The 13777-nt window shown below is 37.0% G+C and overlaps 1 protein-coding gene and 1 long non-coding RNA gene across 2 annotated transcripts; both read right to left on the minus strand.

The window, feature by feature from the left end:
• Nucleotides 1-5336: 5336 nt before the first annotated feature.
• On the minus strand, nucleotides 5337-8925 carry LOC127839472 (uncharacterized). Its single transcript, XR_008030357.1, has 2 exons — nucleotides 8642-8925; nucleotides 5337-5737 (listed from the first exon to the last, which is right to left on the minus strand). It is a non-coding gene; the product is annotated as an uncharacterized LOC127839472 (long non-coding RNA).
• Nucleotides 8926-9694: 769 nt separating this feature from the next.
• LOC127838124 (zinc finger BED domain-containing protein 4-like) lies at nucleotides 9695-12529 on the minus strand. Its single transcript, XM_052365697.1, has 5 exons — nucleotides 12496-12529; nucleotides 12274-12458; nucleotides 11901-11915; nucleotides 11244-11258; nucleotides 9695-11023 (listed from the first exon to the last, which is right to left on the minus strand). Exons 1-5 carry the CDS (start codon nucleotides 12527-12529, stop codon nucleotides 9695-9697), a joined length of 1578 nt encoding a protein of 525 aa, XP_052221657.1.
• Nucleotides 12530-13777: the final 1248 nt, after the last annotated feature.

Raw genomic sequence — 13777 nt, forward strand, 5'->3', positions numbered from 1 at the left:
GATACATTCATAACTTGGATTAAAATTTTATATAAGGATATTAAATCGTCTGTAATTGTAAATGGTCATATATCTGATCCTTTCTCATTATTTCGTTCTTTTCGTCAAGGTTGTTCATTATCACCTCTTTTATATGTACTTTGTCTTGAACCATTTGCTAAAATAATTCAAGATGATAACACTATAAATGGTATACAGACACCAGGAAATAAATTACATGTTAAAATTTCTTTATATGCCGATGATAATACATCGGTATTAACAGATGACAAATCTATGTTTTATTTCTTTCTTCATGTTTCTGATTTTCAAAAAGTTTCATGTTCTAAAATAAATTATAATAAATGTAAATCTGTTAAAGGCAAAAGTTCTGTTTTAAATACATATGTGCTATCAAAAATTCTTTATTTTGTTCAATGTCAAACAATTCCGAGTCACAATATTAATATGATACAGAAAGTTGTTTTAAGTTTATATGGGGCAGTGTTTACGGACCAATCGCTCGAAAAACATTATTTTTAGACTTCACTTTAGTTGGCCTTCGGGTACCTAATGTTCAACAAAGAATTAATGCATTTTATTTATCACACTTATTTAAACTGTTAAATGATTATAAATCTCCTTGGGTATATTTTACAAGGTAATGGATAGGTATGCAACTTAGAAAATTTAATCCTTCATTACATAGTAACAGTGAACACCACAGTGAATTTATTCCTTCTTTTTATGTTGAATGTTTAAGGGTATTTCGTAAATTTATAAAGGATGTTCAAACTGAAAATTTTAAACAGTGGTCTGTAAAAGAAATATATATTTTTAATAAAAATCCAAATAATGAATATATTCCAAAATGTAATAAAGAATTTACATTAATTGATTTTAAAAATACATTTAGAAATATATTTTCCATGGCAGTTGATCCTGTGTGTAGGAATACTTGTTTTAGGTTAGCGCCTTCTGTTGTGTATGTAAATAAATATTTATATGATAAAAAGTTTAACCAAGCAAAAAAGAAATGTACTTTTTGTAATTGTGACGAAACTGCCCAACATTTATTTATAGATTGTTTGTTTACCTCCCCTTTAAACAAAACTGTTTTATATTTAATTGATATACTTACGATTGAAAACATTAATATTAATCCTAAATAGTTCCAGTTTTTTATGTAAAAAATGTTGGAAGTACTGAATTAAAATATGTATATTTAATATTTTTGTCAGAATCAAGACATGTTATTTGGACATGTAGGAATTCCGTCAAACATGAAAAAATATTATTATCTCCCTTAGACTAATTTATTAAAATTATAAATAGAATAAAATTTAGAATTACATTAGATTTTCATCGCTTAACACATGATTTCTTTTATTTATATTGGGGTGGATTATGTCACACAACCAATGAAAATATTGTTTTTCATAGAGAACTTGATTACTAAAATTACTTAACATTTTTATAACATTTTACTTGTTTTCTGTTGTTGTGTTTTCTCTCTGGAATGACAGCAGCGAGGATGTGGGGAGCCGGTGCTCGGGTTGTCATCCTGGGTCAGAGAGAGAGAACAACAAAGTGATACAGTGTTTGTGTGATGCGTTTTTGTATTGATGTATTTATATATGTATCATCACTGTTATCATCAATGTTTCTATGAATCATTTCAATCATAATTTCATATACTGTGTAACCCGGTCTTGGGCTCATCTCATTTTATTCATTGAATTTCATTATCACTCATGTTTCATCACTTTGTATATACGCTATACCATTGCCTCATTTTCACTCATGTAGGCCATAGGAACATTGTACTTACCTTTCTTGCGTATTGAGTTTCATTTCAAAAAATATATTTCATATTATACATGCTTTTTCACACTTGTTCATGCTTAACTGGATGGTGGGGTTGAGGCGGGTGAGAAGTTGTACCGAAGGCTGTCACGTGCCTCAACTCCATCATCCAGGGCAGCTGTAGACTATATATCATGATCCTGGCGGACCATCGCGGGAAGTGCCCGTGCATGACCTGAAGTGGTTCGCTGGGAACCACATTTTATTTCATTATAGTTTTTTCATTTAAATATACAACCTTATATGTTTCTTTTAGTTATTCTTTACAATTTTTAAGGAAGTGTGGATACATTACTCGTTTTATAATCAAGGATATAAACTCAATACATAATACTAATTAAGACCCGCTTAAATTTAAGATGGTTACATTTATTTGTTAAAAGCTATCATTGTGTTCTGTTTTACAATAACATCATATAAATTTTACAATAACATCATATAAACGTGCAGACGTGAACAAAGACTGGAATATTTATTAAACGTGCAGACGTGCAAAAGACTGTTTGTAAATTGTGGAAAATATAATTGTGTTTCTTATAACTTTGTTAATCTTGTTAAATATTATAATAAGTCACCATACATTTGTTATTTCACATTTAGTTCTTTTAGCGGGTACCTGGGGCAATCTACACCCCAGGGTACGTCATGAATAAAGTTTTATGAAAAACAATAATATTTTTTTTATTTATTTACATAAGGCATGTGAAAAAATTCATCATGTAGCGGATCCGTGGTCTAGTGGTAACTGGTAACACACTGGCTTCACAATCTAGAGATTGCTGATTCGATCCCCCGCTGCACCTTACCTACTAACTCGTCTTTCGCATGAGACGTTAAACCGAGGCGCAGTGTACTAGGTGCTATACACCGGGCACTTAAAGACCCAGGGTCACCTCTGGAACGGGTTGTCTCCTGTATCTTGCACTATCCCCCGTAACCAACTAACACGTCTTTCTGGGGGCGATGGCCATATGGGAGACAATCCCGGTGCACTCGATGAAAAATAATGAAGAAGAAGAAAGAAAGAATTCATCATTTGTTCCTCGTAAATGAAACAGTCAGTATGTTTATTCAAGTAGATCTTTGGTTTAAGCTGGCTTTGATGTTCTCTTAAAGGGACCGTCAACCGCGATTGACAAAAAAGGAAAGTTCTAAAATACCCTTTTTTACAATTATTAGTTTACATTGATTAAAATATCATGTAATATTGGTATATTATATTACTTGAAAAAAGTTCATATTTCAGTTTATTCGGTAATAAAATTTCGCGATGTGAAATCGAAAGTACATTGCGAAAATAGGTGACATAACGATATACACACTATACATAACGCAAGTAGATTGATCATTTTATATAAAAAATATATACAATTCACTACGCATATAGAATTTGCATTCCTGGGTTTACCACGTGACGATGATGATCAATCTACTTCCGTTTTTTTTTATAGTTAACTGGTGTTACCTGGTACCAGTACCCAGTAAAATTTATTACCGAATATACTGAAAATATGAAAACTTGACAACTTTTTTCAAGTAATGTAATATACCAGTCGTGATATTTTAATCAATATAAACTATTAATTGTAAAAAAAAAAACGGTATTTAAGAACTTTTCTTTTTTCGTCAATCGATGTTGACCGTCCGACAGGACAGCTGGAATCTGTGTCATTTACATACATTTTTCCAACAATTATGTAATTCTGATGACAAATAGAATTCATTTAAAGATTATTATTTTAAGCACAAAAAGGACAAAATATCCTAGTATCACCAATATAGCAAACTCTGTTTCATATATATATTTTCATAATCTTTTATCAGTCACAGTATTGAAATCATAGCTGAAATAAGACGTATTTTATTTGGTTAGAAGCATGTGCTTATTTATACTATTAATGAATCCGAATGATAGCGTACACGAAAGCAATGACAATCTGGTCAAATACATTTGCATGGTTAGTAAAAAGCATGTTATGAGTTATTCACTTACTTTTTCAAGAACAGGACATAGAGCTCAGTTTTCATCTTGTCTCTGATTTTCTTGCACAGCTCTTTGAGAGTTAGATTTGAGGACCAAACAAATCAACAATGTTAAAAGTAGCTATGGTAACAGTCCAGTACATTGTCTCATGGCTCACTGATTTTATTAGTCCGAAACTCCCAAGCTCAGGCCTTTTTCTGGCCATTTTGGTGTTAAAAAGCGAAAAAAATCCACTGATTTGGAAAGAGCTAATTGAATTTAACTCTTTATAATTATTCGAATTATAAGAACAAAATCATGTTAATAATAGTTATATACTTTGCTAGATGTAATTGAAAAGAAAATACTAATTACCAGACAGGCACACTGATTATAACGAAAAAAATCGGGACGGCAACCGGAACAACAGGGACGGCACCGTAGCTCCACCGGGGCCCATGCAGACCCCGGCAGAGCTACGGCAACGCCCCGGTTATCGCCGGTGGTGCCTCAGTGGAGCCCCGGAGAATGCCGGCAGAGTGCCGGTATAGCTATGGTACATCGGTAAACCGGTGCACTGCCGGGATGCCCCCCGAATTTACCGGGGCTCCGCCTGGGCACAACCGGCGACAACCGCGATTAAGCCGGGGCGTTGCCGTAGCTCTGCCGGGGTCTGATGCCGGTATAGCCCCTGTGAGTGCCGGTGGAGTAACGGTAGACCGAGGCTCTGCCGGGACGCTGCCGGATTTCACCTGGGCTTCACATGGGCATTATCGGCGAAAACCGGGGCTCTGCCGGGGCTTCACCGGGATAAACCGTAGCTAATCCGGAGTTGACCGGCTTCAACAGGAGCGGCACCGGGAAATAGTGTGACCGCGTAAATTTTTTTCGACGAATCATCCCGGTTCTCGCCGGTCGACCGGCGTTAGCAAACAGGGAAGGACCGGGGGACCGTTTCAATAAGCTCTCGTAAGTATGTTATGACTAGTAGTCAATAGGTCAAATAATAGAAAAACCTTAAGTAGACAATAGAGGTCACACAGTTTTCATCCAATCTTTATGAAATTCGGTCAGAATGTTTATCTTGATGAAATCTGGTTTGGGATTGTATTTGGGTCATCTGGAGTAAAAAACTAGGTCACTAGGTCAAATAATAGAAAAACCTTGTGTAGACAATAGAGGTCACAGTTTTCATCCAATCTTTATGAAATTTGGTCAGAATGTTTATCTTGATGAAAATTGGGTCATCTGGAGTCAAAAAGTAGGTCACTAGGTCAAAAAAATAGAAAAACTTTGTGTAGACAATAGAGGTCACATTTTTCATCCAATCTTTATGAAATTTGGTCAGAATGTTTATCTTGATAAAATCTGGATGTGGATTGTATTTGGGTCATCTGGGGTCAGAAACTATGTAAATAGGTCAAATCATAATAAAATCGTTTGTAGACAATAGAGGTCACAGTTTTCATCTGATCTTAATGAAATATGGTCAGAATGTTTGTCAGAAGCTATTAATGAAATGTTTACATGGCATTAATAATTTATTATCTGAATGTTTAAATGGCATTGCAAATTATCTGTAATAATATTGAAAAAGCAACATCAGTGGCAAGTGAAATATTTCTGGGGCATAACGGTCTTGGTAAAATGTTCACATGGCACTCACAATAACATGTGAAATACAATGTATTTCGATTACATTAACAATATGTGAAATATTCAAATTACATTGACAAAAATGTGTGAAAGTGTCGGGTTCTGCTGGTCGATCTGTCTCTACTGGTGTGAACATCTATTCCTCTCGTTTGTGAATCCCAGTTCATGGTACAGTCGTGCCTAGATACACGGGGTTCTTGACATGAAGGAATGCCTCACAGTTCTGATACAACTCCGTCACATGCTTAAGACTGTTCACGCAGGATAGCAAGCCTAAAATATGGGAAATCAGTTTATATGTAAGAATGATCACGCAGTAAAATGTGTTCCACAGGATAGCGAACTTCAATTATGGGAAATCAGTTATATGTATGTAAGAATGGTCATGCAGTAAAGAGTGTTTTACAGGATAGCAAACGTCAAATATGGGAAATCAGTTATATGTATGTAAGAATGGTCATGCAGTAAAGAGTGTTTTACAGGATAGAAAACTTCAAATATGGGAAATCCGTTATATGTATGTAAGAATGGTCATGCAGTAAAGAGTGTTTTACAGGATAGCAAACTTCAAATATGACAAATCAGTTTTATGTATGTAAGAATTGTCATGCAGTAAAGAGTGTTTTACAGGATAGCGAACTTCATTTTATGAGAAATCAATTATATGTATGTAAGAATGGTTATGCAGTAAAGAATGTATTACAGGATAGCAAACTGCAATTATGGGAAATCAGTTTTATGTATGTAAGAATTGCCATGCAGTAAAGAGTGTTTTACAGGATAACAAACCTCAAATATGGGAAATCAGTTATATGTATGTAAGAATGATTATGTAGTAAAGAGTGTTTCACACGACAGCGAACCTCAAATATGGGAAATCAGTTATATTATGTTAGAATGGTCACAAAGTAAAGGTTTTTCTACAGGACAGAGAACCTAAAATATGTGACAGAAATTGTATGTATGTAAGAATTTATGACAAAAATGTTTATGTGACCTACTGATATTTCAAAAACAGAAGAAGATACAAAGGACAAGAGTAAAATAAAATGTACTTAATTTTCTTAGGTTTTTCAAATTAATGAAGAGCCTTTTATGTCTAATGGTACATTAAAAACAACTCTCCCCTTGAACATCCTTCATCTAAAAGTTATCATTTGAATAATAAACAAAAGTTCCGCGGTCGGAGACATATGCCCCCACAACAGGGCTTACAACTAGTGACCCCAATTTCAATAGGGGTCATCTACTGTCCAGGCCAATGCGCATGTGAAGTTACAAGCCAATCGGTCAATTCATTGATGGGTTTTTGATTGGAAACAATTTTCACATTTATTGTGACAGTGACCTTGACCGAGTGACCCCAATTTCAATAGGGGTCATCTACTGTCCAAAGGCACATGCTCATGAGAAGTATCAAGCCAATCGGTGAGTCATTGATCGGAAACGATTTCAAACGTAGTGTGTAACTGTGACTTTGATCTTTGACCTAGTGACCCTAATTTCAATAGGGGTCATCTTCTGTCCAAGGCAAATGCACATGGGGGGTATCAAGCCAATCGGTGAATTAGTTGACGAGTTATTGATCGGAAATATTTTCACAATTAGTGTGTAACAGTGACATTGACCTTTGACCTAGTGACCCCAATTTCGATAGGGGTCATCTACTGTCCGAACCAATGCACATGGGAAATATCAAGCCAATTGAGGAATCAGTTGACGATTTATTGAGCGGAAACGATTTTGCTCTTAATGTGTAACAGTGACCTTTGACCTAGTGACCCCAATTTCAATATGGATAATCTACTGTCCAAGGCCAATGCACATGTGAAGTATCAAGCCAATCCGTCAATTCGTTGACATTATTTTTATCGGAAACAATTTTCACACGTAAGTGTGATAGTGGCCTTAACCTTTGACCTAGTGATCCCAATTTCAATAGCGGTCATCTACTGTCGAAGGCCAATGTACATGTAAGTTAACAGACATGGCGAAAGCCGGTCGGCCATTGCCGACGAACATTTAAAAAGGCCGACGGTGAAATGCAAATCGTCGGCCTTACTGGCTGGCGATTTTTGCTTCAAAAGAGTGTAACCCTCTTGCAGTTTTCACAACTTCATTATTTCGTTATTACCGACTCATGATATTTCCGGACATAATTCGTTGAATTTCGTAACAAACTGCATCGATAAATTCCGGAAGTGATTAAAAACGTTAAAAGAGCGTCTGGCCGAACGACATCATACTTAACTATTGGTTCGCGAAAGTAGTCGGACATATACGAATTTACGTTCGTTACACACATGGTGTTAACGTGATCCAATATGACAATAAAAAATAACGATGCTCAGCGAAAAGGACAAATAGCAATCGAATTAACGACGGACGTCATATAATTAGTACGGATTAATGAAAAGCTCGTGTCATTCTACTATGGAGCATAAGGTTTAGATACAAATAAAACTCTTTTTGGAAATGTATGTACTAAATGTCACAGAACAAGTCTTTGAAAATTGGAATGAAGTCTACTCGCTATTGTATAATCTTAGACGCAACTCAGTTTTTTTAATTATGTTATAGCTTTTTATATCGCAAGTTTGAAATGATCACAAACTATTCAAATTTATAAAGAGTGTGTCTGAAAGCACAGGTCGAGATGTGTGTGAAGTGTTTATCTTCATATTTTTGTTATAGAGATAACTTAGACAAAATAACAACAATACGTCTCTTATTTCACCATTAGTTGCTGCAATGGCAACCATCTGTAGAATTTTGGCTGCCTTGCTAAAGAATAACACGACTAGAATGATGTACATGTTGTGTTATGTGAATCTAATACGTTTAATGCAGCATTAAGATCCGTTTCCCTGAAAGCAGCCAATACAGATTTCAATGATAAACTGGCCAACATCGTCGCACAAGCTGTTATAAACACTAGACTGACCAATATCGTCGTACAAGCTCTTAAACACTATTGATAACATACAGACTGTCTGCAATGTACCAGTGGTGATATATATACAGGCATTGTTATCGCTTCTAGCGTAGCTAACAGAAGACACAGGCAGTGGTTATCGTTCCTAGCGTAGCTAACAGCAGACTGACTTGCAAAACTGCATCTACATTAGTTTCTTGCTCACGCTCACATCTAAAAATGATGGAAAATATCAGTATTACCCTCACGTTTCTTGTCGCCCGCCTGCCTATGTTGCTATGGCGACCCTACACTTGAAGTAGCACATGAGAAAGTTTGGCAAACACTGTGCCATAAGCCTGTAGGGTAAGCAAGTGCTGATCCAGCAAGGCCAGGGCCTGGTTGCATCATCAGTTGAAAATGTGTAGAGCATCATCAGCAGAAACCATGTAGGAAAATGAAATGATACAGCATCGTAAGGGCTTGGTTTGGAAAGTTTCATTATTAGCTGAAAATAAGTAGAGCAAAGAAATTTGGTTGTCTTTATGTTAATTTACTGTTTATGTTGGTATTTGACGGAAAATGTTTTCAAATGCACACCTTGATGACATCAAATCTAATTAGTAGGGATGGGATTCGAATACTCAAATGATATTCGAATATTCGTTTTCCTTTATTCGAATATATTCGAATATTCGATTTTAGACATAAAATGAAAATGTCCGAACTTACGCCCGTCCGGAGAAAAGTACCGTTCCTCATTGCCACACATTACACTTTCAATCGTTTTGTATATGCATCAGTATAAAATGAGATAGATTTATCATTTTTGAGATCGATACGTGATTATTTTTCTCGTTATTTTCGCTTGATACATTTTAGTTTCATAACATTTATTTATTTCACATGTTGCCGGTAAACATATTACCCTAATTCTGATTTATTTGAATGTCATTTTTGGATTACTTCTCTTAGATTATATTTGTTCTTTTGTTTTCGCATTTTTTTCAGTACGGACTCCAGAACCATGATGATGTCAAAACTTGGATAGAACTTTAATAATATATAAATTATATTCCTGATTTGTACTTTAAAATAAACACAAACAAAAACCTAAGTGCACAAGTTGTTTTTTGTTTACACAAAGATAACGTAGCAACAACATACTGGTACACATTCAGACAACATGCACATACGAACTAGTTTTCTTGCTTCGTAATTATTATGTACATGCAGTGTGCATTCACAAAACAGTTAATCGCTATAAAACATATTTACATATATTTCGTATCTTCAACAATAAACAATACATTCATCTACGCTTCATTCTCGTCAACGTCACAGACATTCACACGATTTTTGTTTAGAAACACGATGGCATCCACGATGCAACTTGAGAGTCTGTTTCTCAACTTACTAAGCAGTAAGCCGGTTGAACAAAACAACCTTTCGGATGGCACTGGCGTCGCGGGCACCGAGAGTACACGTCGGGCTACCACTGCCACCTTTGGGAATCGTTCCTCGTTCTCCCGCCACCACTGCTGAGGATCCATGCCAACGGACTTCTTGTTGACATAGCACTGAAGCTCATCCTCCAGCGTACTCTCCGGTGAGCCAAAGTCCAGGAAGTCCAACTTCCGGCGTTTTGATGGGGTCTCAATGTCACCTTTTTCTATTGTGAACCTAAGGGGCAAATCGTCCATGCGCGACTCCAACGTATCCTGAGTAATGTTCCGTTGTTTGGACGAGAAGAACGCCAGTTTTTTATAATGCGGGTCCGATAGGGCACCCAATGCAGCCGTTGACCTTGCTGCTTCTTCCGATTCTGGCTGGTAGCGATGGACCAAATCATCACGAATCGCCTTTTTCACTCGATGAGCGATGGAACTGTCCGTTGAGCAAGATACAAGGCTCTTGGTGACCAATCCACAAACGATCGGATATATTTCCGACACAGACACGTGACTCTCTGTACTCATGTATGCCGTCGTATCCGCTAACGGCTTTAGAATAACACACAACTCTTTAATAATGTCCCAATGCGACTCCCTCAAATTGAGTGCGGCGTCTTGCTTCTTTGTTAACTTTGGATCAAGCATGATGTCAGAAAGAACGCGCTGCTGCTCTACCAGGCGTTCCATCATCAGATAGGTGGAGTTCCACCGACTAGGGACATCCTGGATAAGAGTGTGTTGAGGGACGTTCAACGGCAATTCCATCGCAGGCTTCAATGTCAGTTGTACAGTATGGGCGAAACAACCCAGATCGCCCCAATCCTCACACAAACTTGCAGCACACTCGATGTTTCTCGCATTGTCATGCACACACGTGTCCACTTTACCGTCCAAACTAAATTCGGTCACGCAGTCCTTAAGGCGATGAGCAAGGTTCTCCACAGTGTGACGTTCAGGCATGGCACGCGTGATGAGGACGTTTGACTTGAGGTCCCATGCGTCGGTCATATGGTGTTCAGTGACGGTGATGAAACTCTCGGTAGAGTTGGAGGTCCAGGTATCCGTAGTGATAGACACGGACGGGACGCTTTCTAATTGTGACATCAGCGCCTCACGCTCCACGTCATAGCGTCGCTGGATACAAGTCCTCACTGTTTTCCTACAGGGCACTGTGTAGTCGGGGCTACGATGCTATAAAGGCCAATTGTACAGCTCGAAGAGCAGTCATGTACTCAAGATGGTGGGTTTTAGGGAGTGTCATACCTGTATGAAGGCCAACTGTACAGCTCCAAGAGCAGTCATGTACTCGAGGTGGTGGGATTTAGCGATTGTCATACCTGTATGGAGGCCAACTGTACAGCTCCAAGAGCAGACATGTACTCAAGGTGGTGGGTTTTAGCGAGTGTCATACCTGTATTGAGGCCAACTGTACAGGTCCAAGAGCAGTCATGTACTCAATATGGTGGGTTTAAGCGAGTGTCATGGAGGCCAACTCTACAGCTCCAAAACAGTCATGTACTCAAGATGGTGGGTTTTAGCGAGTGTCATACCTGTATGGAGGTCAAATGTACAGCTCTAAGAGCAGTCATGCACTCAAGGTGATGGGTTTTAGGGAGTGTCATACCTGTATAAAGGCCAACTGTACAGCTCCAAGAGCAGTCATGTACTCAAGGTGGTGGGTTTTAGGGAGTGTCATACCTGTATAAAGGCCAACTGTACAGCTCCAAGAGCAGTCATGTACTCAAGGTGGTGGGTTTTAGGGAGTGCCATACCTGTATAAAGGCCAACTGTACAGCTCCAAGAGCAGTCATGTACTCATCGTGTTGGGTTTTAGCGAATGTCATACCTGTATGGAGGCCAACTGTACAGCTCCAAGAGCAGTCATGTACTCAAGGTGGTGGGTTTTAGGGAGTGTCATACCTGTATAGAGGCTAACTGTACAGCTCCAAGAGCAGTCATGTACTCGAGATGGTTTGTTTTAGGGAGTGTCATACCTGTACGGAGGCCAACTGTACAGCTCCAAGAGCAGTCATGTACTCAAGGCGGCGGGTTTTTGGGAGTGTCATACCTGTATAGAGGCCAACTGTAAAGCGCCAATAGCAATCATGTACTCAAGGTGGAGGGTTTTAGGGATTGTCATACTTGTATAGAGGCCAAATGTACAGCTCCAAAGGCAGTCATGTACTCGAGGTGGTGGGTTTTCGCGAATGCCATACCTGTATAGAGGCCAACTGTACAGCTTCAAGAGCAGTCATGTACTCGAGGTGGTGGGTTCAGGGAGTGTCATACATGTATGTGTCCAAATGCAAAGTTCCAATAGCAGCAATGTACTCAAGGTGGTGGATTTTTTTTTAGGGAATGTCATACCTGTATGGAGGCCAACTGTACAGCTCCAATAGCAGTCATGTACTCAAGGTGGTGGGTTTTAGGGAGTGTCATACCTGTATGGAGGCCAACTGTACAGCTTCGAGAGCAGTCATGTACTCGAGGTGGTGGGTTTTAGGGAATGTCATTCCTGTATGGAGGCCAACTGTACAGCTTCGAGAGCAGTCATGTACTAAAGGTGGAGGGTTATAGGGAATGTCATACCTGTATGGAGGCCAACTGTACTGCTCCAAGAGCTGTCCTGTACTCAATGTGGTGGGTTTGAGCGAGTGTCATACCTGTATCGAGGCCAACTGTACAGCTGCGAGACATGTTTTTTTCCAACCTTCCATAATGGCAAACTGCATTCACAAAACGTTTGAGATTTTATAATATATTTGAATACTTTTGGTGCTGAAAAATAATCAATATTTTGGGTGTATATACAAATAATGTGTACATGTATATCATTTTTTTATTCATTCAATATAAAAATATATATGTATACATGTCTATCATGCTATCAGCATATACAACTTTATTTCTATTATTTTGAATTCTTACTTTTTCAGTGGTAGCGTTAGTTTTAACGCCGACAGAAATTTCATCGAAATAAGTAGCATATGATAGCAGGTAAGCTATTCTTACATAACATGACATTTTAAGGTTGTATAATCAGTAATGATATTCACAATCAGGTTAAACTGAGTAAAGAACTGAATCTAACAAGTTTTTCTATACTTTTATTATTGAAGAAATTGTTTTATTTCAATCTTAGTAAAAAGTTTGATATGATTTAAAAATGTGTGTTTTAATATTAATATTTTTATAGTTTCAGGTTGGTTATCACAGATTATAACATTTCTCCATTAAGGAAGTAAACATAACTTTATAAATATCCTAATGCATTCTAAAAATAGCGATATTCATTCAACCAGGGTCTAAAAATAGCTTATGATATCAGTCAACCGTGTTGATCTATTTATAAACTTGGCCATTTAATGTATGTTTTCTCTCCCTTAAATAAAAGCGATGAACAAACAGTTAAAGTACATTGATTTTTTCACCATATTTTATTGTTACAAAATATTTAAATGCTATATATATATATTCATCATTTGTTTCATATATATATATATATATATATATATATATATATATATATATATATATATATATATATAAATACTATCGCCACCTTAGGGCGAAGTGCGCAAAAACACAGCACTTTGGCGATTTTTTAAAACTTCTTTAAACTAAGTTTATGTTTAATAAAAATCTCATAACTAAATAATTTAAGAGAAAAACATTGTAAAACTATGAAAAAATATTTTAAATTTTGCACAATTATATGTTAAATTTCTGAATTTTCATTTTCGACTTAATTCTATTTCTACCTAATGCCAAAAAACCCATATAGAAATTTCACTTTACCTCTTCAATGCACTTGGGAGAAGGGAACTTAATACCGAAAACATACTAATTTACGCTCTACTTCTCTAAGACTGTTGATAAATTTAGCAAAAATAAATATTTAGATAATAAATAATAAATAAAAATATATTATGCTGATACACGTCT

The sequence above is a fragment of the Dreissena polymorpha genome, chromosome 7 (genome assembly GCF_020536995.1).
Source record: "Dreissena polymorpha isolate Duluth1 chromosome 7, UMN_Dpol_1.0, whole genome shotgun sequence".
Classification (NCBI taxonomy): Eukaryota; Metazoa; Mollusca; class Bivalvia; order Myida; family Dreissenidae; genus Dreissena; species Dreissena polymorpha.